Raw genomic sequence first — 27656 nt, forward strand, 5'->3', positions numbered from 1 at the left:
CTGCGGGGCGCTCGGCGCTGGCGCCGTACTCGGCCGTGTCGCGGCGGCGGGCGCAGGTGCCCTGTCCCTGCACCAGGGCTTGCAGGGGCAGCTCGGCGCCGGGGTCGGGGTAGCAGCGCAAGCCGGCGGCGCAGCGCGGCGTGTAGACACCGCACGCCTCGGCCTCCAGGCGGGCGCACACCGGGCAGCAGCCGCAGCCCGGCTCCCGCACCAGCTCGGGGCAGGGCGGGCGGGCGGCCGGGGGGCAGGCGGCCAGGCGCTCCGCCGTGCAGGGCGGGCAGCGGAACAGCACCTCGGGCAGCGCCGGCCCCGCCAGCGCCAGCGCCGCCGCCGCCGCCGCCACCAGCAGCCGCGGCCAGGCGGCCCGCGCCGCGCCGCGCCCGACCCCGCCGAGCGCCATGGCGGGACTGACGGGCGGCGGGGCCGGCAGGTGGACGCGCCGCTCGGCCCCCCGGCGGGGCGGCGCGGGGCGGAGAGGAGAGGAGCGGAGCGGAACCAGGCGGCGTGGCACGGCACGGCCCGGAGAGGCACGGCACAGCACGGTACGGCACGGCACGGCGCGGCTCGGCTCGGCGCGGTGTCGGGCTGAGCGGAGCTGAGCGGAGCTGAGCGGGGCCGGGCGCGCCGCGCCGCCGCTGGGTCCTAGAGCCGCCCCCGCGCCCGCCCCCGTTCCCCTGCGGGGGTCGGGGCTGTCCCTCCCGATGGGGAGCGGCGATCAGACCCAGAGTGGGCTGGGGCCGGCCGTACGCAGGGTTGGGGATGACCCAGAGAGGAACTGGGGAGGCTCGACCCCAGTACTCGACTCGGGGCGAGGGCCTGCTCTAGTGGGAGACAGTCTCCCTCTGGGGATGGGGGTCTGCCCCGCTGAATGCGGCGGGGCTAAACATGAAGGGAGTCAAGACCCGCCTCACAGAGACACCTGGAACAGGGAGGATGGAGATCCCACTCCACTAGAGAGCTGGGGTCGTGCCTCACAGCAACACCCAGTGCTCGGAGAGGGGGAACTGGGTGATCTCCACACCCCCAAAAATGAGGGGAGCTGAGGGTTAAACAAGGGCACACTCTCACTCTGCTGCCACAAAAGTGCCAGGCCTGGCACAAGCAGCTTCATTGCAGTCCAGGTGCCACCATGGGCATGGGGGCCAACACCTGGACTCAGGGACAGTCCCAAAACCCAGCTGCTCACCAAATGTTGGCCCTGGGAGCCATCATGCTTCCATGGGAACAGGACCCTGCAGCTGGGAGAGACCTCTTGGAGATCCAGAGCTCCATGCCCATAAGGATGCCCCATGTCTTCAGCCTGCCTGCCCGCAGGGTATTTTGCCTCCTGATCAAATTGCAGCTGACTCAGCACCTCCCGTGTGGCACTGCCTTACAAGGCTGAGCAAAAGTGGGCTACAACCAGAGGCACAGAGGCAGAGGTCTCTGAGCATTGGGGTTTTGGTATGAAATGCCCATTTTAAACCCTATCACACTCCTTCTCCTGCTGCCTGACTGCCACAGGCTACACAGAGGATTTTAACTACAAGAGGTATTACATAGAGGTGACTTTTTTCTGTAATAAAAACATAGTAGCAGCAAAGTCAAGGGAATGCAACTGAGCTAAAGAAGCTGGAAAACTCAGTTAATATCTTTGTGGGGTGTATGGTTAGAGTCAGGCACTGAGGCAACCTGTGTTCCCTCAGCCACGGGAAAAATGACAGCTTTGGAGCATTTAAAATTTGCTGGTGTAATTTTTTGTTGTTCTGTTTTTTTGGGTTTTTTTTCAAATTAAGAAAAATGCAGAATGCTGCTGTTGACAACTCGCACGACACAACTTTTGGCACAGGATTACTCACGGCTCTGGAGTTATACAACAACATGTTTGTTTGCGAGATTGACGACTGCAGGGTTGGTTGATGGACTGCAGCGTTCAGCGTGCTCTGTGAAATCTGTGATACATCCTAGGACTGACTATGCAGTCCCGTTCCAGTCCCTGGGTCTTCCCAAACAATGACTCAGATTTTACAAGAGTTTAGTCAAGCATGGTCAGTTTCTCTGTCTGCCCATCCTGCTGCAGATACCTTGTCATAGAGGAGGTACCCTAACTTGCTTTAGTTTTTAAAACACACCATTGCTTGTTTGCACCTTGCTTAAGCTGGACACTGATGTTAACCAGCCCCATTTTCACTTTGGAAAGTATCCAGTTGGTTTTGGGGTCCCTGTGGCAGCAGAACTCATAGCTCTGAGTGCAGGGGACTCTGAAATTCCAAGCCAACCATGTTCCCCTGAAATTACAAGCAAATAATGGAGAGATTTTTATTCTACTTCATGTTACAAAATATCTTTTTTATATTACAGAACCCAAATTTTAGCCTGGACAACTTGAGAAGGTCTCTTCCAGAAGACAAAAAGAAAAATAAATGCAGTAAAAAAGCCCAGCACAGGATTTGCAATTGTTACTCCTGCAAATCTTGAAGTGGGAAAATGGGATGCACAGCCCTGCATACCAGCAGCCCCTCAAAAGCCTCCCTTTTAAACAGATTTCCCAGCAGATGTTCAATAGAAAATGGAGCAAATTATTTTCACTGCACACTTACAACTTCTCGGGGATAGCGGGAAGGAGGCTCTCGGTACCTTTTTTATGATCTGCTGTTGACTTCACTAATGACTCACATTTGGTTCCAATGAGATATTTTCATATGACTAATGAATCTATATTTGGAGGCGTAAGAGGGTTTGGCTAATTATCTGTTGCAGTCAGTTAAATATTCCAAGTATTCAAAGTAGGTTTTCTTCCAGTGGTAAATGTTATGCCCTCACAGTCTGTCTTCTGGTGCTTTAAAAGAGCCCAGAACTTTGACTCGCACCAAGCTGACATCTGGGTTTCTGCATGTGTAAGCACAAGAGATGGCCTGAACTTAATTATACAGCAAACCAATCCTGTGTTTTTTAGGTGGCCAATAGGTCATTGCCCAAGGGACGATTTAAACCCGATTTTTCAACACGCACTTGATGCTTGCAGCGGCCCATTTTGCTGGGGGCATTTACTGGGGTGCCATTAATAACTCCTGGCAGGGGCAAATTCTTTCTAAGCGCCGTTGTGTAGGCTGCATGTGCACAAATCATTTTTCCACAGGGAGGGCTCGAAATCTGATGAGAGAAGGGAAGGTAGAGAGGAGGGGGAGGGAAGGGGCTCCGCTGGCTCAGCTGCCTGAATTGCAGAAGGACATTAAACATAATGATCCTGTAGGGAAAGAAACCGTACTTAGCTCAGATGTGGGAACGAGCCAGGATTTCCTGTTCATATGCCTCTTTAGTAGGTGCTCGGGCTGTTCTCCTTTTATCACCGTCATTTTCTTTGTCTGCCACTAAAGCAATAACACCGGTGCAGATACAATGGATCAGATGTTCCCCCTGCCCCTGCTGCTGCAGCCCTGGGCTGGGAGACCTCTCTGTGCTGCTCTGCAACTCCAGCAGAACAATAAAGAAGATTTTACAGCTGTTATGGGGATGGGGGAGGCGGGGAGGCAGAGGGAAACAGCTTGAGTGCCCGTGGCCAGCTATAATTTCTCCAGTGGGTCTTTGCTGACAGTTTTAGGATTAACAAGTGAGCTCTGTTCCCAAGCATTTACCCCTCTGGATAAGCTGGCCTGTTTGTTCTCAAGGGTTTATTTTACCCTACAAAATATGGCATTGCCAAACAGATGTAGGCTTGTTCCTAGAAAGGCAAGTTATAGCTGAAGCTGCATCTCACACAGGCTTTAGCCCTTGGAATTGTTTGGAAATGCTACAGTATTCTCCGACCCTTTTCAGGGCAGTTTTTTCCCACAGACGTGCTGGTTGATTCTTTTATAGCTCTGTCCTTTGTCAGGGATGAATTAGGAAAAATAAACTCACAAACAAAAAGTGGAGGCCCAGCACGGAGATCCTCTTGCTACCAATGATTAAGAAGTATTTTACAGCTCTGAGTGTGTGGGGGGAGAAAACAAAGTGCCCTTCTGCCTTTTTCTTTCCCTCTTTTTTTCTTCATGGGTAATGGGGCATGGGGGAGGGGGGGAAGAAAGAAAAAAAAGTCGAGAAGATTAAAACAGTGTTGTAATTATTTTTAAAGTCCTCCTTTTCAGTAGACTGACACAAAGTGCTTTATGGTGGGTGCTAGAGAAAGTCTCCCGAGTCCCAGAGCTGGCATGGTGAGGAGAAGGTGATGACAAAAGGGAGGCTGTGAGGAGGAAGGTTGGGATTGATGTATTTGCACCTCCACTTTCTGTTTGTGAGTTTATTTTTCCTAGTTCATTCTTGACAAAGGACAGAGCTATAAAAGAATGTTGCCTTCTCCCTGGAGATACAGTGAAGCTCGGCCATGAGTAAAAGGTATTGGGAGGTAGGAATTGCCTCTGGCTCACAGTGAAGCACATCAGAGTGGGATGACAGGGAGTCTTCCCTCCTTCATCCCCCATTCCTTCCCAGGGGGTGTCAGGGGAGCATGACCAAGGCCAGAGTCGGTAGCAGGGGCAGAAGGAGCTGTGCCCTGCCCTCTGCCCCTGCCTTTACTCCCCCTCAAAAGGAACACTAAGCCTTAAAATCCAGGCTGTTTGATCCAGCCATGGAACTGGCTCTCTGTCCCTCCTTCCACACTCCCCAGGACTGTAGGTCCCAGTGCTCCAGCCCCTTGCTGCCTTGACCTGCCTTCAGGCACCCCAGTTCAGTAGCTTTGCTCATTGAATTGGGGTGGTGCAAGTGAGCTCAGCAGAGCCCTGCAGGGAGGAGGGAGGCACTGGCAAGACCCTCCTGTTCCATCCTGCCCGCAGCTGCTGCCCAAGGCAATCACACAGTAAACAGCAAGCTTTCGAGGAAATAAATGCCCAGAACTGAGTTCCCAGCATCACATCTTCTCCCCAAAACTCATCAGCATGTTTCACACTTCCATCAGCACTTGTTCTCTGGAGCCTGCTTGGCTCCCGTGCAAGGGTTTCAGGTACCCCACAAGCTCCTACAGCTCTGATCCACACCCATAGCTCTGCTGCTCCACAGGTCACACTCAGAGGTAGGTCTGGGCCTGCCTGATGCCCCAGGCACCCCCCTCCATCCTCATATTGTTTTCCCCAGGTGCATCAGCAGACCCAGGGTTCAGATGTCAGCAGAAGGGTCAATTATAGGCCACTTTATTTACATTCACCCTATCTGAAATGTTTTTAGAGCAGCCCTAAATGCATTATCTTTGAGCCTGATCCAGTAATTATGAATGCTTAGGAATGGTCCAGGCTAGTTTGTTTAGGTTTCTCCAGCACTGATTAGAGATTAGCAGAGCTGAAACCACCCATTAGCTGGAAGGCATAAAGCAATGGTGATTCTCATGCTCAGGGGCCAGGTGCTCAGTGCTTACCCATCGCCCAGGCACCACTGCTCTCCTGCAGGGGTGCAGGGCAGAGAGGCAGGGTGTCACAAGTTTGCCTGGTCTGCAGTTGTCATACAGAGCAGAGGCCACCCCAGTAGTCACTCCTCACTCGTCCCTAAGCTTCCCTTAAAGATGCCGTCATTATTTTCAGGTGTATAAAACACTTTGAAGCCAAGCAGCTGACCAGGAGGAGGTAAGAAAAAAGGTTCAATATTGACCTAGGTAGATGAGGCACAGTGACTTGGCTTCTAGGGATGATCAGAAAAAAGCAGAGAGGATTTTTGTGGAGACTGGCCTTGATTTCTGCAGGTACCAGGGCTAATTGCTCTTGGAAGAGGGCCTGGCAAGGAGATGTAGCTGAGGGAGGGGAAGAAAGAGCCAAGGTAGTAGTGCATCTTTGCAGAGATATTCCTACTTTAAACAAATCTGTTTGAAGTGGGCCTTGGGTGGCTAAAGGACCTGGTACTGTATACAGCTTCTTTATTGCAGTTTCCCAGTAGCAGTTCTAAGGATATCAGCAGACTTGTTTACAAAAACCCTAAATTTTCAGTGTCTTTACAGACATCACAAAATTCCAGCTGTAACTTAGAGGGAATGGGGACTAGTACTGTTCGTATTTGGTAACTAACAGCCCTTACCTGAGGACCTGTTCTTTTGGCCTCAGAGACCTTCCCTCTCCAGACACTCAACCATAATTTCCTTTCAGTAGTAGGAATGCTCCTAAAAACTCATGTGCCTGGGTGTAAGAGCCACCACAATCCATACACCTACTGAGTCCTCCAATCATCCATGGTTTCCATGGGGATTTAGATCCCAAGATAAAAGTTGGATTAAAAATCCCTTTGTTTCAGTGAGTCCAGATGATAAAGGGTCCAGCTTCTTGGAGAGGGCTGGGACAGCCTCCCAACCCTTGGAATAGCAAATGGACAGTATCCCCATGACAGATATGAGAACCCAAAGATCCTTTTGACATTTGCATTGACAGGCTTCCCATCAGTGCCTGGTACCCCTTGAGCAGGGCAGCGGGATGAAAGCATTTCAAAGCACACACAGATGCTTAAGAATTTTGTTAGCAGCATCAGCCAACATTTCCACTTGCTTTATATTTGCTGTTGGAAAAGTAATAACAGCTTTGGAGAACCTACTCAGGAGAGAAAACAGCTCTTTTCTAAGCACCATGCTGGGACACTGCTTTGAGTAACAACATTGCATGCAGGAATGGAGTGGAAAGGGGCTGCAGCCCCAGGGAGAGAGGGATTGCTTACATGAGTCCACAGAAAGTGCTTGGATTGAACAGGATGAAGTAAAGGAAAGTGTAGTGTGACTACATACTAAGAAAGGACTCCAGCTGCTGGTCTCTAGCTGCCTATGTCAAAGCCTCCTCGGGGAAGTAACTTTATTCGTCTCATGGGACAAATAAAACAAGTACTGGAAGAAACACAGGGAACAGTCGTGTTTTGGCTGGGGCAAGACAGGCCATTCAGATCTTGACTCAGAGCACAGAGCTCTCCTAGGGCAAGAGAAATGTTTGAAGGTACACTGACATTTATGTCTAGCACAAAGGAAACCCCAGCACTAAAAGTCCCCTGGCTGCTGAAGAACAGGAGCTACTCCAGGACTAGGGAACACACAGGACTGCAGTGCCTTTAACCCCTCACTAACTTCTTAAACAAGAATTTCTCCAGTCTTATTTCCCTGCCCTGGCTCTACACCTCTCTTGACTCATTTCTGGATATGGGGCCAAGGCAGAGGAAGATGGAGCCAAGAACTGAGGGGACAGAGCATCTTGAAGGAATAGTCCTCATCCTACAGCTCTCCAGGACCTAGACAAACTCTATCCCACCTTTCACCCTGCTCAGTAGCAGAAACACTTGTAGAGGACCTCGGGGCAACACCAACTCTACCTTTCTGCCTCCAGACAGAGCCCCCTGTCCTCTTCAGCAGCAGCATAGGACAAAGACTGAGGAACTAGCCCTGTAGAAAAGTGTCCAGGGGCCAGCAGAAAAGCACAGGGCCTCAACTCACCGTATTTAATCATGTGCTTTAAAGCACGCTACCTGTCAAGACAGGTGTGGGAGGGGATGATCTGGATGATCTCATCTGAGGGTAGCACAATGAGCCCTCCTGCACTGGTGCAGCCCTGCTGAGACAGCCAGGCAGCCTGACACTCCTACAGCAGTGAGTCTTTCCATTTCTTCAGGATGTTTATATGTACCAGCCTATGAACACAAGCACTGACATGCAACCCACAAGCAAGACCCCTTCTGCAACATTCTCTCCAAGCATCACTGCTGGTTTCTGGCTTGCTTCTCTGGACCCTCGCTGTGACAGAGGAGGAGCTGCACTAACAAACTCTTCACTTTCTTGCTGATGTGGACGCCCTGCCAAAGAAAAGGCATGACTAAAGTAAGAAGGTTGGGCCGCCACTGCCCAAGGCTGTATATTCCTTCCATCCCAAGAAAAAGTCCCCTAGTAACTCCACAAACCAATACCTCCAGGAATCCCCCACCTAAAACAAACAGATGCTGTGCAGAGCACACTGTTCAGCTAGACACTTGCAGAGTTCCCCTTCAGAGCTGCAAAAGGTTGCTCAGCATCTGTTCTGATCCAGTTTTGAGTGTCTCCAGCCACTCTGGGCTAAACCACTTTCCCTATGAAATTATTTTCTTTTTATTGAGACAGAACTTCCCTCACAGCAGTTTGCCCCTGTTGTTTCTTGTCCATTTGTGGTGCCTCTCTGAGGAAGAGACCTGCTCCATCCTCTCTGTACCCTTCCTTTGGAGAGTCAAATACAGCAGTTGGCTCTTGCCCTCTCCTCTCCACGTTGAACAAACACAGCCCACAGCCTCTCTTCATCACTTGCCATCACATGCTAGTAATTAACCAGGCCTTTTATTAGAGATTCTTGTATCTCATTCAGCAGTAGAGCATGATTTTAGGTTTATAGCTCTGTGTCTATTTCCAAGAATATTTTACTGGCCTGATGTACAAAGATGCTTAAACCTTAAAATGAAGTAATCTCTGCTGCAGAGCAAAGCTTGCCAATTAACCCTTCCACAAAATCATTACAGCTAAAATCTCAACACATGAGCACCAGTGTAGCTCAATGGAAGGGCAGGGGGCTTTTAGGAAGATAGCAGGAGGGATCCAGATCATGGGTTTGCCTGGACGTCAGAGCTGCGTGAGCCAAGCTCTATCAAGTTGCTTTGAAAGCAAGCAGACATTAAAGCTGAGGACGCTCCCACTCAAGTAAACTAATTTTGGATTTTAAACACGGCCCCACTCTGCAAAGCAGCTCTATAAAAATGTCATTGTGGGACATCCTGTTTATTGTCTCTCACAGATTCCAGATGACACCCACCCCACCAGAGAGAGCTGTTTTCTAATGAGCTTTCTGCAAGCACAGGTTCTCCTCCCTCACCCACAAACTCTAAAACAGAGGATCCAAATCTACCTGCCCCCAAACCCTGTGCAATACCCTGGCTTTTGGGATATCCACCCAACCAGGACCTGATCCATTTTCTGCATCCATGGGGGATCCATCCTTCTACAGCACCCAGCTCTCCCTGCTGTCCCAGTGGGCACTGCTGGTGTGGCTGCAGGGAGGAGCAGGGAGCAGTCAGGAGCAAACACACCCTTGTCTAAGGCAATAAACCAGTTACTCACTCTTTTACCTACCAGAACAGCTGTGAGCTGGATTAAAGCCTATTTACCTTCATTACTGGGATTTTCCAGAAGAACCTAAGAGAACAAGGAGCCTGTGCACTACAAGCATTCAAAGAGAAATGAGTATATGATTTCCTTCAGCATTTTTAACTCTCGCAGCAGGTACAGCCCAGTGCTGACCTTTTACAGGAAGCAAACGCACAGCAACTGGTGCTGGTTTCCCGCAGTGTCTTTTGAGAGTTGAACCACATTTTAATTCCCTTTGATGATGCACACACGCTAACTTGTGCTGAGAACAAAGAGGGAGCATCCCAAAATAAAGGACAGGAATATCTGCTTCTCTTCAAACTTGCTTTGTTTATTTTTTAATTTGCTGATTAAATCTTAAATCTTATCCTCAGCCAGGTGTAAGGGTGAACAGTGCACATTCCCAGAAAGGAGAGGACTTGATTAGAAAGATTCTGTCCTGCAGCACATGGGACTGTGAAGCTGCCAGCTGGAACAGTAACAGGTAACAACGTGAATGTCTGGATGTGCTATAGCAGTAAAGGAGCAGCAGGAGCCATTTGAGTAATGTTTGTGCTCACGTTGGGCAGAACTGCTCCTTGCTTTTAGCAGGCTGGGGAAACAACAGCTTCTCTAGGGAATCAGCTTTCAAGACCCCAGGGCCTGTGATCCAAAGAGGATCCAAAACAGAGGAAGATGTCTTCCAAAACTGCAGGAAATAAATACAGGAAACAAAAAAAAACCATTAAAAAAATACTTCCTGTATCTAGTCAGGCTGAAAAATAGCTAAAAGTTTTGAATAGAAGATCATGCCAGTACCAATCAGGACACCAGTGTAGAAACAAATAAAATATGGTGTTACTGGCCAGGAGAAATGGAAAGATGAAGGCAGGTGAAGACGGGGAAAAAAGGGGTTGGATACTGTGATTTTGTCTGCTGAGAGCCTAGAACAATCCCAAAAGATCTTCCCTGAGCAGGGAGCATTGCTGGGGGGGATTGCAGGGATGGGATCGCTGTCTTAGCTCGCTTGCCCTCTGCCGGATACCAGGAGCTCCTGGGTAGAGTCAGCTCTTTACAGTCCAGTGCTGCCTTTCTGCAGGGCTGCATGCACTGGGAGTGCAATGGGAGTGGGCAGGAAAAAGCTGAAGAGAGAGATAGAAACTGCAATGGATACAGAAAATGATGGAAGGCGAGCTGAAAAAAAAATCACAGGATAATTCTTGCCATTTGTGTTTCTTTTGAATTGCTCACTGTCTCAATGAAACAAATTTTTCTAGCTCAGGTTCTCAAGATTTGTGCACTGTCTCCCTGAAGGACATTACCACGGCTTTCTGCAGTATCAATATGCCTAGAAGAGGTTGTGAGGAGGATACTGCCATCCTTCTGTCCAAGCAGGACTACCCTGCCCCATGGAGAGGAGATGGGGGCACAGCTGGTGTTATAAAAATGTCCAGCTTTCAAACTCCTCCAGCAACTGAGCCAATACAGAAACAGTCCCAGCCCAATGGCTTTTGTGAGCCAGCCTGACCCAGCAGAGCATAAACACAAAAGATCTCCTAGGAAATAGCTTTTGTATCTCTTAATTTCAAGGGACAGGTCAGGGCAGGTAGCTGCATGGAAGCCAGCCAGGATTGCTGTATACCCACACCACCAGCAGCCTGCACATGAGCTCCCACAAGGTTTAAGTCATGATATGTGGGAAAATGGAACCTCTCTACACAAACTATTTACATCAAAAAAATCAACACCAATGATAAGCACCTGGAGAGGTTTGAGAACAAGCTCAGCATAATCCACATGTCACTGAGATATTGCCTGCATCCTCCCATGCAGGTGGAGTCTTTCTTAGGACACCTTGAAGATCCCCCACTACTGAGAATTCACTGGAAAACCCATTCTGGTGTGGCAGAGATGGGACTCAACCATGTGGCTTCCTGTACTCAACACTATCACTTGTAAAATTACCACATTGCCCTCTATACCCACTTTTCTCCCACAAAAGCAAGTAGATGCTTCCACTCCAGCATGACAGTAGCCTCTCACATGAAGACAAGGGCTGTCACTTCATCAATGTTGACATTGTGCCAATAAACACAGTCATTATTCAAAGAAGGGCAAAAGCACAGTGAACAGTGTGAAGTGTTTGGTAAACCAGTTCACCACATTGGTCTGAACTGGGAAGAACTGTGAGAGATCAGCCTGCCAAATCCTCTGCTGGAGTCCTTCCAAATTACCCGAGCCAGCCAGGAGAGCACTGGCTGGGAAGCTGATGGGATGGGGTGTTTGCAGGCAGCTGGACTTCCCTATGTCTAGACTGCCTTGGGGGCAGGGGGGTTGTGCTCTGTGACTCACCCACACACCTGGCAGCATGGCAGTGGCCTCCACTCTGCCCAGCAGCTGGGCTGGAGGAAGTTGTGTGTGTGATCCCAAGGAGATCCACTCTGGAGCTGGGCCTGGGTGCTGCGGTGCTCTGGCTGGGCACCAGGCAGTCTGGCTGCAGCTCCATGGCTGGAGCACATAGACCTGTTCCATCACTGCTTCAGTCCATGAACTGTTCCTGTCCATGTGCCTAATCCGTGGGATCACAGGGACATGACTCTTCTGCCTGAGCTTGTCCCCAGAATGGGACTCTTCTGCTAGCCACATTACTCATGCACCCACACATGTCCCACGTAAGGTCTGGAGCTTGGCAGCCAAGATCCAAGCTCACATGCTCTGGATTATCAGAGGCACTGCTTCAAGACACCCAGAATCCTTTGGCAGGTCCCTTGAACATGAGCAGGTCAGAGTTTTGGCTGTCTGGTTTCAAACCCACTCTGGAACTGGCACCATGGCTGCCACAGCGAGCTTGTGGCTGCCACAGCCAAGTGTGAGCCCAGGAAGACTCACAGGGCTGTACTTCTCACTGGGACAATGAAGCCACCATCCCCTGGAATGACAGTGAACTGTCCCCAGAAGAGAACAGTTGTGCTGGTGTAACTGCAGTGGGGATTCCAGTAAGCTTAGCTAAAGTCACTCACATGTCACATCACGTCCCACCCCTGACCCACATAGCTCTGTGGGTACAAGTCTGTACCAGTGCTCTGGCCAGAAAAATTAGACATAACAAATATATTTTTAAAGAAAGGGGGAGGAACATTTTTCAGGCCTAGGGGGTAGAGGGTGTTGGCCTGAACTGCAGGAGAAAGTTCAAGGTCAAATCCTCCTGCATTCAAACCAGCTCCTCCAGCAATGCTATGCAGCACTTCCAAGTATCAACCCCTATTCTAACATCATCCATACAAGCACCTCTCTGCTTTTGGCACACTCTTATTTCTGAAAAATGCCAGGCTGTAAATCAGTTCTGCTCCTAGCTGGTAAAGTCCTCCAGGTAAGGGCAATATCCAGATAATACCTGAAAACCTGACAGAAAGCCAGGTGATGCTGCCTGGTGATGATGCCAGGTTATGCAGATGCATCAGTCCATGCTTCTCATTCAGGATCTAAATGGAAGGTTTGACCCTCAGAGTTATTGTTCTCACCTCTCTTCCAACACTGGAACAGACAGGTGGACAAGAAGCTCATAACTGAAAGACCCTGGACCACCCTCAAGGGACACCTGTCCAAAACCCCTTTCCCACACAGATTGCCCAGTCTTAATGTAGGTAGTAAATGTCCCAGCCAACCAAAGGGCCACTTTGTGGAGTGACCTTCAGTCAGATGAGGTAAAACCAGACTGAAGTCCTGTCTTGGGCCTCACTGCCAACAGATGAAGTTTTATGAGCTGGTTTTCTTGATTTGTTTTGGGGTTTTTTAAGTATTTCACTCTTCTCATTGGAAGAGGCAAGTGGTTGACTGTTGGGAAGGAAGTGATGAAGGCCACCCCACTCACAATGTTTGTTGATTTCACTAATCTCTCCCAGCCTCTGCCACAGGTTAGATTTGCAATACAAAATTATCTCTTCAAATATGCTGACAACTCAGCAATTTGGTGAACAGTATTTCCTGCAATGAAACCTCGTCTTGTAGGTGTGATTCCTTCCCTGAAGATATGTCCTTGTGTACTGCAGATTAATCTCTGTCCCATGGGCAGGATATTCCTTAATTTTTATTATAGTAAATTATTTCCAGGAAAAATACTCTATAAGGAAATTAACTGTGCTACAGATGCTAAAAAATGCATCTTGTACGGCTCAAAGCAATTAGCATGGTCATTTTTCTACTCTACCCACTTTCAGTTCCTTGCCACCCTTAAAAATGATTGAAGAAGTTGTATAATAGAGGTGTGTCAATTTTGCCTTGAGGTCTTTACCTGTTCTTTAATTCAGTTAAATCCTCCACAGAATATTTTTTCAGTACCCATGACTTCAAAGCGCTCTTGTTAAGTGCATCCTTTATAGTGTTCCTCACCACATAGAGTCCCATGGACTTCACAAAGATTTTGGGGAGCACTTGGCAGCCCCTCTGCAGGGTTTAGCAGAGCCACACAGCTGGAGGGGCAGCTCTGGACATCTCACAGGAAAAAACATCAGCAGAGCAGGTGTGCCAAAAACTCGTGCTTCAGTTCCAAGCAAGAAAATTCCATAACAGAAACCATGCCACAACCATCTGTGCTCTTGCCTTGGCCAGGTGAAATGGGCTTCTAATTGGCCTGTCCCTGAAAACAGTCCAGGGCAGCAGTCCTGAGGATTGTGCAGCACAGATGGAGCAGTGGTTTTGTTCCTCAAAGTGCTCCCATCCAGGCAGTCCTGCTCCTATATGCTCACCAGCTGGGCTTGCAATGGGCCACCTTCAGGCCTCCTAGGTCAGCCAGGGGCACCCTATCTCCACTGAGGTCTGTCAGCCCAGGTCTGTCTTTGGAGGAGGTCTGATGGGCTGAGCCATTTGTGCTCCAGGCTGCCCACAGAGACCCACCTGGGGCTGTCTGGAACACAGGGAACAGATCCTTCCTGTGATGGCTCACCTTGTCCTGCAGACTCAGATCTCCTTTTGCTGGGGCCTGGTGATTAGAGAACTGTTCCCAGTGCCAGCTTCTCCTTTGCTTCCTGGCTGTATGCTGGGACACGCTGGCTTCGTGTTCAGATTTTTCAAATATTTTACATTGTGGTTTTCCATGCAGTGCTCAAGATATTTTGCAAAAGGCACCTTATAAATTGACTCAATAAATACACATAAAACACCATGTTTAATCCTTCCTTTCACATTCTTCTCTTCATTATTAAAATGTCCCAAACCTACTGATTCCTTCCCCACCCTGTGTTTAGGCCAGCCCAGTCCAACTTAAAATACTTTTGGCTTCCACAGGAAGACTGGAAAATGACTATTTTGTTTCAAGAAAGCTTGTTTTGGACTAAAATCAGGCCTTGTTAATGGTCAAAGCAAAGAATGACTGTACGGACTCTCACATCAGGTGCACAAAATAATCACAGCATTGGTGGTGTTTTCATGCCAAGGGACATGCCAGTGCCATACAGCAATGCCTCCACTCAGCAGCCCTTCCTCATTGGGGCACTCTGAATGGGAAATCATACGTACAAAAGAAAAAATTCTGAAGGATGGAGAGGCTAAAGGACACACATAGGGTGAGCAGTGTGGATACAGCCCTGGGGACAGTCAGGGCCTGCCACACCTTTGGAAGCATCAAAAAGGTGCCTGACTGTGATGCATGAGTCCTAAAAAGTGGGTTCAGCCACTCCAAAAAGCAGGTGAGATGGGCATTGGTTTAGAATTACTTTTGAGGAAGATCTATCAAACCTGCTTTTGTTTCCTCATTTCCTCATTTGTTTGCACTTTATCCAGCACCAGGGATGTTCAGCCATCCAACTCTCTGCTTTCATTAGTCTCCAGGTCCCATTTTCTCCTTGCATCCCAGCTCTGCTCAGCACCAAGAGCCCCTGGTTCAAGCACCAAGGACCAAGGTTCTCCATGCATTAAAAAATGAATGGGCTGAGGAAACAAGAAGTGGTGAAGGTCAGACTGTGATGGTGGCACTTTATCCTGCACTGACCTGTGCTCTGCACCTCAGAGGTTTTCTTCAGCAGCTGAGAGATGGAGAGCTAAGTATCAGAAGAGCATTTTGTATATCATGGGTAGTACCTGAGCATTCAGGATTTCCCCTGTCACCAGGGGACAGAACCCTATCTGAAAATACATAAACTAAGCTTTGCTATCTGCAGCACAGCCACAGGGCACAGTGGGAGACTCACACCACCCATAGGGGGAGGAGGGCACCCTCACCTGACAGGGCACAAGTCCCAGAGGATGATATCCATGCTCTTTAACAAAACTGCAAATAAGGTCTCATCAGGTCACAGGTCTCTCGGAACAGCTGAGAGACCACACTAGCCCAGATTTTGTCCTGGAGCCCTAACCCTGTGGTTTAACTTTCTTAAGAGATTTCTCTAAGGATCACAATGTTCTGGACAAAAGACCTTTGGGACCTCTTGGGTAAATGTGGGCATTTTTTGTATTCATTACCAGCCTCTGGCTGCATTAATACCTTAGCTATTTCATCACAGGCCTCTCATGCCTGTTAATATGTCTTTTGGACTCATTTCAGCCCACAAGCCTTCCAGTTCCACAGTTCTGCTGTACAGCCTTGCCCTTTTTCAGAAGAAGCTGAGCGCTGCGGTCTGGAGGTTAAGGCCCTGGAGACTTGTGCATGGGACAGCTGGCTTCCATGCCTGGCTTGCTACAGCCTTTTACCCTTTGCATCCCTCTGAGTCCAGTGGAGGAATTTTGGTGTTGGAAGGAGTGGGAATTACCTGTGCATGAGCACATCCATCTGCATCCAACGTTCTTGCTTCTTCACGGATAACCCCAAAACATCATGGTAGCAGTGAGGCCAGGCAGAACACTGGCTCAGCCAGCCAAATCCAATACTTGTACAGCTTTAGTGCAAGACCTGAATAAAAGAGAGATCAGGCTGTTTTGTTTGGTAAATGGACAGACTCATCTTTTGACACAAGTCTATTTAAAGATGGCCACGTGCCCAAATGGAGCTTTGTCTTCAGCATCTGAAAGGGAAAGTCCTTTTCACAGTATTTTTCTGGACTTTTCTTTGCAGAAATATCTTGGTCCAGGGGTCAGGAAGAGCCTGTGTGTAGAGTCAGAGATAGCAAACCCAGACCCGTCCACTTAATGAAAACCAAGCCTTGAGGAGTGGGCATGATGATGACCTTCAGTGCCTTCTGTGGGAGGAAGATGCACAGAGCAGCAGAGAACCTGCTCCCTGTCCAGTCCCTGCTCCATGAACTCCTGGTGGTTTCCCTGCTCATCTCCCAAGGCAGATGGAGATGATGCATTGGAGGTTTTGTTCCTCTTCAAGGCTTTTAACAGTACTTTAATGAACAATTAGCAAAGCTGTTCAGGAAAAAAAAAGGTTGTTAAAATGTTGCTTTTGGCTGCTAAAAATTGTCATTATCCTTGACTTCTTTTTAATATGTTTCTCAAGTTTAAGATTAAGAAATAAAACATACAAGGTTTTCAGCAAAGGCCTATAAATTTGATTTAAAAGAAAATAACCTCAGAGTTGGGTTATTTGGTCAGTTTCCCATGGAAAATCTATGTGAAAAGTCCTCAGAGAGAGATGTACCCTGTTGAAATGCTTAGTTTCACAAAAAGGACTGGTTTTCATAATAGGAAAACAATTTATGTAAGAAAATAAGAAACATATCTGATGAGAGAGTTCATATGGGTTTGGCTCAATAGGAGCCACTAGATCTGGTATTCTTATATTCTTAGCCTGTCACACTCTTTCTGAAACTGTCAGTAAAGGATCTTGAATCCTATAACCAGGTAACTAAACAAGATTGACATGTCTTTGCTCTTTCCATTATAGGCATGGATTCGTTGTTGTTCTTGAAGGCCTTCATTTGCAGTATTCAACAATTTAACAATTGCCCCATGCCTTCTGCTCATTAATTACATCAGTGAAAGGAATGTATTTGATTTGATGCAGATTATATCCATTTACGTCAAAAAACAACATGAGTGACACTTTCTAACATGAACAATGTATTCAGCAATAAGAGAAATGTCACAGTCCTTTCCAGGATGACAATAAACTGATAGATCTTGGAGTTTTTAAAGCAAAGATAAGGTAAATTAATTCAGATTGTTCCTCCCAGTGCCAAGTCTGAAGCTGATGCCTTGCCAAATCTACTATAGAAGTGCAAATTGGTGAGGAAAAGCAATGAAAGATATGAACTTGTCACTTGTTTTCCTGTTGCTCCAGACAGTATTTCAAACCACCGACTCCAAAACAGCTGCCTCTGTGGCACACACATCCTACCCACAGAGAAATCCTTGAAGGAAGTCTTCCAACATGGTCTACCCAAGCACTCCTTTTTTCCTCAGCTTCCACCAAGGGAACAAGTACAGGTGTCTCCTGAGAGTGAGCTGCAGGTGATGACTTCAAGGTCCTTACCTATGGGTAGTAGCACAAGGAGGGAGGAACTGGAAAGGATATGGAGGTGCCTGGCGGCCCGGTGAAACCTCTCACAAGGCCAGAGGGGCAGATAAACTGACCTACTGCTATCCAAAATGTACAGCACTCCTGCCCTCACTTTTCGGGAAAGGACCAGAGGTAGCACGAGGCAGACAATGTCTGGTTCAAAAGAACTGTCTGACCACACTTTTACCTATCAGCAAGCTCACAGGATATCCCTATCTGCTTGCCTTTCTTCCCATAAATGTTGTTGTGCAGGTCCAATCACAGCAAATAGTTTCACAGTGGTGGCTCTGGAAACTTAATCCATTTTTGCCTAGAGGAGAAGTCATCCAGTTGAGCCAGCAGAAGTTTCAGTGCAACCAGGAACAAAGAAAGAGGAACCTGTCTTTTACCAGTGCCCTCTGCAGACACATGTGTTGGGCTGAGTTTTGAAGCTGGGGCTGAAGTACATGGGAAAGAAAATTACTGAGGACAAAAGACAGGAGAGGAGAGATTCCTTATGAGATCTACTCTTACAGTCCTGAAAAATTCTAGCTCTGGAGTTGTTCAGAAGACTGGATGACCAGTGTCCCCTTCATCTTACCTGAGCCACTGCTCAGCCAGCTGTGGTGGACCACTTGAGATGACCAAGACAATCAGTCCATTAAAAAGAAATGGTCATCTACATTTTGGTGAGGGACTCTGATTCAGCACCAGGCTCCTGAACAATGCAGCTTGCTGCCCAGGTATTACTCTCCCTCTGCCTAACCCATAAGCTCAGAAACCAGCCAGAAGAGACTAGAACAATCACTCAGTCTGAACTCTTACACAAAACAGACCACAGAGCCCGCCCCAGTAATTCCTGCATGAATACACTGCAGTCCTCTGGAGCCACTGGGAATACAGGGATGGAAACAATAGCTTCGAAAGAACAAATCAAACTTATAAAACAAAACAAAAAGGGGGGGGATGGGAGCAATAAAAGTCACTATGAGTCAAGGAGGTAATTATGTGTGATAGCAGGGTTCCTTTGGCTGGGGACCAGCAAGAGACACTGTCTACATCCAGCCCCTGGGATGAGCATGACAGAGCAGTTTGAGCTGCAGAGAATTAAGTCTCCAGACAGGAGAAAGGCAGCCATCCGAGACTGGGCCAGGCCTAACTCAGACACGCACAAGTCATTAAGCTAATGTCTCTTAGCTAATTGCACACACAGAGACATATCCTGCAAGGAAAACAGCCTGAGAAACAGCCTCACGGAATGGGCATTAAACAAACGCATTAAGCAGGGGAACAGTAATCCTTCCTTGGTGCCAGCAGGGTGTGAGGCGTTTCTCATCCACAGGACCACAGCATTCAGTCATGCTCAGCCCACAGGAATCCCACAGAAGCAAGAAACTGCAAGAAGCTACAAGCCCCCCATCCCTGCTTTGTGTACAAAGGCTCAGGGCAAAGAGGAAGAGATGTGGCTGACGATACAACACACCTCCCTGGAAGGGACTGTGAGCCCCAGGTTTAGATTCAGTAATGAAATCATTAAATGTGAGCAGCAGAAGAGCCCAAGACTTCTGGGTATTTGCAGCTCTGCCTGTTTGCTCAGTGATTCAACACAGCATTACTGGGCTTCTTAGAAAAGGGCCATGAGTCATCCACACCATTGGTTCCTTCCCTCTCCAGAAAACCCCCAAACCAAGAGAGTGAACATGGGAGAACAACAGTTTTCTAAATGGAACCAGTTGGCCTCCCAGATTCCCCCATTTTTTCTCATGTCAGTTATCTGTGAGCCTCAATATCCTCCAAGCTGAAGTGGAGGATGCATAGCCTGATGTCCTCAAATGTCAGTGCTTGAGAGTTAAGAGCTGATGGTTTTTAAAGTCAAAACCAGAAGAGACATCAGAAGGACATTCTGCTTTCCCTCCTTCAAACACTGACAGCTCTCTCCAAGCCACTTCTGACAAATGCTTGCCTAATCTCCAACTCGGAACTTCCAAATGTGACGTTACTATCACCTCACTTCATCACTGTGTTGCCATCCTTATTGCAGGGAAATTGTTCCTATCACAGAATTTCAGAATTTTATTGCTGGAAAGGACCTCTGAAAGGCTCTCCTCCAATCCCAACTCAAAGCAAGGCCAACCAGATCTACTTGGCCAGAAGATGTCCAACCAAGACTTAACACACTGCTGGAGTTTCAGTCATCACTTGTCAGGTCTGCAGTGAATACAGAGAACCAATGAGGCCATTTCACCTTACAGCAAAATATCTTGTGTATTTCAAAACAAATGTTTTCAAAAAGGCTTTCCTTCTTCAGATCCTTTAGCCTTTCCTCATAAGTCATGTTTTTGAGACTGATGATCTTTTATCCTACTTCCCATAAATAATTGGCAGTCTCCAGCCACACAGATCCTGGAGCTGCCAACCTCATGAAGACTACTGTGACTGTAGATGAGAAGAGTCAGATGCCTCCATGGAGAGGAGAAACAGAAGAAAGGCTGGCAAAGCAGAAAGAGCTCATCAGATGCTCTGAACACCAGTCATCCAGCCTCACATCTCTGACAACCTCCAGCATGAAGATGTGTGAAAACTCCACGTGCTCAGTTCAGCTGTTGTACTTGCTGTGCCAACATCCATGCTCCAGCTCTTCCCCAGAGCTAACATCATAAAAGAGTGGAAAACCTAACTCATGAGACCATAACTGTTACTGTTATCTAACTGGACCATGCCAGAGGAGAGCCCTTTTGTGCCATGAACAGGCCGAACACAGGCCAACTGCTGACCAACAAAATGGGAGGAGAGACACTCCTGGCAAGATGTGTTCCTCAGGTTACAGAAAAACTAGGACCAGGTTTCCCCTGGCTGTAAGCCCACGCTTGGGTATCCCCTGCTCTGCAAATTTCTTTGTGGCATAACCCCCATCCTCTTCCCAGTCCTATCTTGGGAGGTGTGCTTCACCATCCCTCCTTGCCTGTTCCTATCCCCCAGAGCACTTTTTACTTTCCCAACCATGAGAAAAACCCTCACTCGACTTCTCTTCAACCTGCCCTAGTCCTGTGTACTCCCCACATCCTCCCCCTCCCCAAACATGTGCCTTTTAGGACCAAGAAATTCCTCTGAAACAGGAGGTGCTTGAGGACAACAGGACTTTGAAAAGAAAGGGCCTTGCCATGTTAACTAGAGGTGCCTGCCAGCCAACAGCCCAGCCCCTGAACACACAAGGAATTTTGACCTCACATAGTGAAATTTCCTAGAACTTTAAACCTTTGTTATTGTTGTTGTTGTTGTTGTTGTTGTTGTGTCATTGTCATCCTCTCTCTGGCTCTCTCTTGCTTTTCAATTTTCCACTTGGCAACCACGTTGAAATGATGCAAGGGAGCAGCCGCGGCCTAACTGCAAATTATTAATTAGCTGCCAAGGAGTCTGTGCATGACTGCACGCAGGGCAAGGGGGGCTCTGTCCTACATTACAAAATCAACCGACTGGCTTGGCACTGCTTTTCTGCCCAGAGATATAATTTAGTGGTGAGTCTCCATTTGTTCCAGAACTGATTCCTAAAAGAGAAGGCACTTGCATGGTCTGCTAAGGGGGGAGAGGGGGAGGATAAAACCAAAACAACACCCCGCCCTTGGTGACCAAGAACTGATTCTTTAGCTGTTGAAACTCTTTCAGAAGAGCCTCAGTTGCTGTTTGAACAAACACTAATTGTTCTCAGCTAGGGGCTGGCTATATATAGCCTGAACAGTCCATTCTGCTGTGAAATATCAATCTGATAAAACTGGGAACCACTTCAGGTGCTCAGGACTACTCAGGTCTCTAAGTTTTCCTAAGACTTATTGCCACCCCAGTAGGAGCAGACACCCCTCTGCTGAGACAGCATGTCTGGCCACATGTGCCCTCCTGAACTGCTGCAACACAACTGAGAGTAGGTTTGCACAAGCCGTGGCTGAAGGCACTGAGGTTTTCGGTGCTGTACATACACTTTGCCCTAGACACGTCCCTGCTCACAGAACCTCATAGTTTAAATACTGAAGACCAACAAACATCCCAGGGGGGATCTGTTCCAATGGGTAATTGCCCTTATTGTTAAAAATTAACAACAAAACAATAATCGTAGACAGCTGGGCCTTTCGTGACTTTTATAGCAACATTCCCACAGCTCCACAAGAGACATTGTTTGGGATTCACAAATAAATTTTCACCCCAAATCAGGATAAATCTTTAGTCAACCGTTTCAAATACCTTCCCAAGAGGGAATGGTCACTTCCCATGTGGCTCACCATGGCATATCTTCCTGGTGTGCACATCTCTGACAGCAGGGCTGGGGGGCTTCAATGCTTGTAGGAGCCAATCTCCAGATAATTATTGTACCCCCAGAGCTGCTGCATCCCTCGTTTTCTTTGTGTTTTAACTCACACCATTTCCTGGCCTTGACACTGACAGAGACTGGTGAGCCTTTGGTCACTCCCTCCTTCCAAAAGATCAGCTGGTGGCAGATGGCCCAAGGCAAAGGGAGGCTCAAGGGGAAGTGTAAGCATACAAAAAGCTGCAGCCAGTTCATCTTCTAGGAGGCAGGCAGGGGTGACCAGGAGATGGACTTGAACTGAGTAGAGAAACAACCCCAGCTCCTGCAAGCCAAGCTGATACCTAGGAGAAGCCTGATGGGAAGGGAGGTTGGTCAGCTGCGATGATCTGCATCCTACAAAGCCAAAAAAGCACCCTTGGCTTGGAATGCTCCAAGTACCAAACCTGAAGTGGTCTTGAGACTGTTATGTGAAGGCAGACCTCAGCTGCACCCTGCTTGTCTCAGGCTTGGGCGTCTCCATCTTCTACCACTCATAACAATTTGTATTTCTGCATGCCAGGAAGTGCTAACCAAGACTGAGGGTACAGGCTTGCAAAGCCTCCTGCAGCTCCCTGAGATGCTGTGGCTGATGTCTGACACCCCACAGCCTGACATGAAACCACAGCAGGGTGATGCAAACCATCACATAGACCCTGTCAGGATCAGCAGGAACAGCCAGTGCCTAATTCCTGCTCTGAGAATCAGAAACTTGGTAGTCCAGACCAAGAAACATCCCTGGGGAATCTGCTCCACTGATTAATCAACATCACACTTAAAAATTAATAACAAAATAATAATAGTAGGCAGCTGTGCTTTTCCTGCCTTTTATAGTAACCTTCCCACAGCACAATGAGGGACATTGTTTTGGGTTCACAAACAGCTTCTGGGACGTTTACACATCTTTATCTCTTTTTCCATGGCTTACCTCTTACCTGCTGGACCAGCCTGCAATAAATCTGTCTGGCAGAAAAGTACACAGGTTTGCATGGCACGGTTTTGGTAGCAGGGATGGCTTCTGTGATAAGCTTCCAGAAGCTTCCCCTGTGTCCAGCAGAGCCAATGTCAGCCAGCTCCAAGATGGATCCATGGCTGCCCAAGGCTGAGCCCATCCACAGTGGTGGCAGCACCTCTGGGATAACTGATTTAGGAAGGGAAGGGAAAGAACTGCACAGCAGCAGTTGCTGCCAGAGAGAGGAATGAGAACATGTGAGAGGAACAGGCACCCAGGTCAGTGAAGAAGGAGGGGCAGGAGGTGCTCCAGGTCATGGAAGAGGGAGAGAAAATCAGTTGTGCCTGGGAAAGAAGTGAGGGGTGGGAGGAAGGTGTTTCAAGAGTTTGGTTTTCATTTTCTCATTACCCTACATTGATTTGACTGGCAATAAATTAAATTTCCCCAAGTCAAGTCAAGCAGCTTTGGTGGGCACCTGGCAGCCAGCCAGAGCTGGACCACCACACAGACACAAGCAGCAAGCTTGGTCTTAGCTTGGGTGAAGATTAGCATTCCTTCACATTCAGGGATATGGAAAGAGTTGCTCAAACCAGGCTCATAGCAACCTTTTAGACGTCGCACTCAGAGTTATGTAAAATATTTTTCCTGCTTTGGTAGCTGGCAAACTTTGTTTTATAAGACAAATGGAATTTATTAATGCAAAATATTTATCAAGTCTTTTTACTTTTTTCCCCAAGGGAGCAGAGAGGTTGACCAGGAGTCTTTCATCTTTGTTGGCTTCTGAATGTTAAAAATGCAGTTGATTTAGAGCAAAACCACAAGACGGAGTCTGTCTCATTTCTACGCAACCCCTTTTTCTGAGAGTGATGGCAAGCTCTCCCTTTGACAAAGGTACCACCTTCCTGCTGTGATGGCAGGGAGGGCTCCTGAAATGTCTTCTCAAAGGCTTGGGTGACCTCCGTGCTCCAGGTGAACAGAGGTAGCAGGCAGCACGCAGGATCCTCTGCGCTCAGCTTGCCCCAGGGGGCTAAACAAGAAGATATTCCATGCCTTAAGGGCCTCACAACATGGAGAAGAGTCCATGCAAGGTGAGAACTCACCAGAGAAAGAAGGGATGCAGTGGGAAAGGGCAGGAAAGTACATTGACCAAACAAGGTAGCCTGATTACCATGTACAATCACTTCCTACCCTTTGAGAGCAAAAAAGTAACACAACCAGCAGCTCTACCACCATTTCTTATGCCTTGGATTCTCCAAGTAAGCAATGTGAAAGGACTTATCAGTGGTTAAGGTTTATATTGTAAAACCTCCTCACCTGCTAAGCACTGGTGCAGTAATAATGGTCCAAACCAAAGTAATGGCCAGGCTGCTGATGGGCTCAGATAACAAGTCTGGTTTTAGGGCTGTGAATTCCATATCTGTTTGATTGTTTACCATCTTCTATATTTTCCTTCAACTGTTTTGTTCTTTGTTTTGGCAGGTACCAGCATAGTCTTCACCTGAGGTCCCCAAGGAGCACCACAGCATTCACAGCATTTCTGTCAGAGGTTCACCTATTTTGGAACAAGCATCTCCTGCTTGCTACAGGAACTTGCATTTCTTTGTTTCATATTCCTCATGCAAAAAGGAAAATACATCTCCAGCTGACTAAGGTTAAAAATTAATTGTTTAACGCCTAGATTATTTATTTGTTCCTCTTCTTTCCTTGCACTGGGTTGCATTCCCCCTTTCCTTGGGTCTAGTTTTCATTTAAGGATTTTTTAAATGTTCCCTTTACAGATTTGCCTTTAATCTCAAATCTAATCCATCATAGTAATAGTAGTAGGGACCGCTTCAAATGCATAGTAAGGGCAGTTTCAAATGCAACTGCTTGAATGGAAACAGACCTGACTGATAGAGCCCTAGATCCTATCTTCAAGCAATCAACCTGCCCTCACAGCTGGGATATCAGAGACAATCCTTCCTTGCATCAGAACTTCTTCCTTCAAAGGTGAGGCCCAGTAGTGGGTGGCAACTTGGAAGAAGAATATTCAGTGGAAAAGGCAAGTGCCCTCTTGGCCCATCACTTCACATCAAGGGTATTTACTTGAAAGAATCAGGTTCCCTCTCCACACTTGCAGAGAGCTGAAGCTGTTCCAGAGTTGCCTGAAGGGCAGAGCAAAGCTGTGACTTGCAGGACATTTGTCTCAGGGCGGGGAAGGACTGCAAAATAAAACACTCTTTACAATAGGAGGTTTAATCAAAGAAATGGAGAAGGGTCACAGAGCAAATTCCGGAAACTAAACTCATGAGTTATAAATAAATATTCCTCAGTGTGAACAGAGGAATAACACCTTCAATAACACCCACTGCTCATTCCAGGCTGCAGTGTGTTGCATTCAGGCTCTCTGGCCCCACAACTCAATTCCTCTGCAGCACCTTCCCTGCATCCCACACTGAGCATCCTCTCCATGAGGAGGAGTTACGACTGAGCACAGGGAGGGGAATCCAACATCCCAACCTGAGCACAAAGGCTTGCTCCCAAGGTGTGTCCATCAGATCATTGAAGGCCAGGAGAGCAAGTCAGGGGCAAACCTCTCCAGATGCTTGTGCAAGATTGTCTGCAGTGAGGCCAAAGGGAGCTGTGTAACCTCATACTGATTGATGAATGCCGACGTCCTAGGGTAAGTTTCCTTTAGGGAGACATTGAGGTTTTCAGGGGTGCTGCACTGGCTTCTCACTGCTGTCTTTGCTTTGTAAATTCCAGATGCCAGAGCAGCGTTGCTCTTTGCCTGGGGCAGAGGGAGAGGAGCAGCCCAGTCTGAAGCTCTAATCTATGGGTCCTGCCCGGCTGCAGGCACCACCTCCAGGGCTGCTTCTGCACCCGGATAAGCACTGGGGAGGAAACAAAGGGGAAGCATGACAGCCTCATTCACTTGCTAATAGGCTGCTGGAAGAAAGACATCAAATCTACAATTACCATGCAAGGACACAGTCCAGCTTGCTAAGAACAGAGGAAAAGCAAGAATGGCAAAGGAGGAGAGGAAACGGATTAGGTTTTCCACAAGCACCCCAAAATCCACGCTTCCTACTCAACAGGAGCCCGGGAGGTTGAGCAGGGCTGTGACACCAAACTGCTGAACACGAATCAAGCACTTTTTTTGGCTCTGGTTAGAAAAATCCTTTCTTGCAGAGCTGCCATAGTTCATGTGCTTAGAGCAACAGTGTACAAAAAGAAGGGTTGGGGCTTTTTGGGAAGGAAGGTGGAAAAAAAAAAGAGCACAAACCCTGCACTGGGAAAGCCACACCGATGAGCTTGTTAACATTTGAAGAGACTGCTTGGCATGATTCCTTACACAGATTCCTGCCAAGAATTTGCAAGAGGAAAGTATATTTAGCAATCCAAGGCATGCCAAAGCCTTGACAAGAGAAAAAAAAAACCCTTTTTGAATATGTGGAATAGCAATTAGACATTTTCTAAGCAGCCATTTTCAAAATGCATCCAGGCATCTAATAAGGGCACCTGAGGCATATCCACAACTCTGCCACACTCCATGGCTCAAAAGACATCCGCTGAGATCAAATACTCGGAGGGAGGATGTGTTACCGATGGCAACTGCCCACTTCCACAGCACTGGGGCCAGCTTCAAGCAGGCACCTCAAGCCCTTGGAAATACACAATCTCATGCCACTGCAAATCATTGTGTAGCATCCTTTAAGGAACCATTTCTCCAAGGAAAGCTGGGAGCCCCACTGTGTAGCTGGGTAGCAGAGAGTTGTCACCCACCCACTTCATCCATAGGAGCTGGGCCAGCTCTGTGATGCAATTTTTCCCCATTTGGAGCTGCTGAAAATCTAGGTAGGATGAGCAGCAGGTGGAAGCTAGGATAATATGTAAAATCAGATAGTGTCTTGCAGTCCATTAAAGTGCTGCTCACATCATTCTCTAAATCTGGCTGCTTCTCTTGTTGTCTGAGTGTTCTGAGCTGCATGCAAAGCCAGCAATAAACTTCATCACTGCTTTCTTTCTACGGAGAGACCTAGAAGATAGTCCCAAGACAGGGTTAACCTGCACCAGGAAGGTGACTCACCTGCATCAGTCACTCTTGTTTCTGAAGTGCCATTGCAATCTCCTTGGGGTGCAGCATGGAGGAAGGAGGTTAGGAGGGCCATGAGCAACCCTTGGTTGTGCTCAAGGAGGAAAGCAGCTGACCATACAAGAACAAAACATTTGATGGTCATGAAAGTTAGAAATCATACTGGAATATGCTCCTTAAAACATGGTGCCCACTGCTTATAACTGCCAGTCAAATTCCTAAGACACCAAGCCAGAAAGGAGCACCTGCACACAGGCTGGGTTCACACCACCCTTAAATCAGGACATGCAGAAAGGGCAACCAACTCCTGTGGCTGAGGTTTCTCATTCCTGTAAGCCCTAAACCCCCAGTCTTTAATGTGGGGCATAACACCAGTGGTGCTCCCAAGGCTTAGCATCATGATTGCCTGCAGACCAAACAGGGTGTTGGTGACCAAGAGGGGGCAGGAAGCACAAAGGGGTAAAGCCAAAGCAATTATTTTGTTTTGGAAACAAAGAAATACTTAACAGAAATCAGAATGAGGAAATCTGCCCTGAGCTTGTTCAGTTTTTATTTCCAGGTTTCTTTGGACTCCTGAAATACAAGTTTCTTTTGGTACCTGAAATGCCACACTTCTTACAGCTATCATCCCCTTAGGTTAATATCCTTGATCCTGAAAGAAAAATCCCATGGGTCTGACACATTGCTCTGAGAACGAGGTCCCCTTCTCACTTACTTTTCAAAAGCAACTAAGATAAACTAAACTGCACAGCCACATCCACAGAACATTCAGTCATATTTAAAGTCAACATTTCCATCAAATCCTTCTCCAATTCCCAGAGCTGTTGTAATCCA

At 47.8% G+C, this 27656-nt stretch overlaps 1 protein-coding gene and 1 long non-coding RNA gene across 3 annotated transcripts in view; one reads left to right on the plus strand and one right to left on the minus strand.

Annotated features, from left to right (window-relative positions):
* Positions 1–630, minus strand: part of IGFBP2 (insulin like growth factor binding protein 2) — a 55775-nt gene extending 55145 nt beyond the window's left edge. Inside the window, exon 1 of the mRNA XM_064434889.1 lies at positions 1–630. Within this exon, the coding sequence (XP_064290959.1) occupies positions 1–400 (400 nt within the window). The 5' untranslated portion in view covers positions 401–630.
* On the plus strand, positions 403–27611 carry LOC135309047 (uncharacterized). 2 transcript variants are annotated; one of them, XR_010369354.1, is made up of 6 exons: positions 426–542; positions 1776–7783; positions 9445–9554; positions 16869–23025; positions 23485–23835; positions 24227–27611. It is a non-coding gene; the product is annotated as an uncharacterized LOC135309047 (long non-coding RNA). The 2 variants fall into 2 exon arrangements; XR_010369355.1 differs by lacking the exon at positions 1776–7783 and having other exon boundaries at positions 403–542; positions 16869–23835; positions 24227–26636.
* The last annotated feature ends 45 nt before the right edge of the window (positions 27612–27656 follow it).

Source organism: Passer domesticus, chromosome 10 (assembly GCF_036417665.1).
Source record: "Passer domesticus isolate bPasDom1 chromosome 10, bPasDom1.hap1, whole genome shotgun sequence".
In the NCBI taxonomy this organism is placed as follows: domain Eukaryota; kingdom Metazoa; phylum Chordata; class Aves; order Passeriformes; family Passeridae; genus Passer; species Passer domesticus.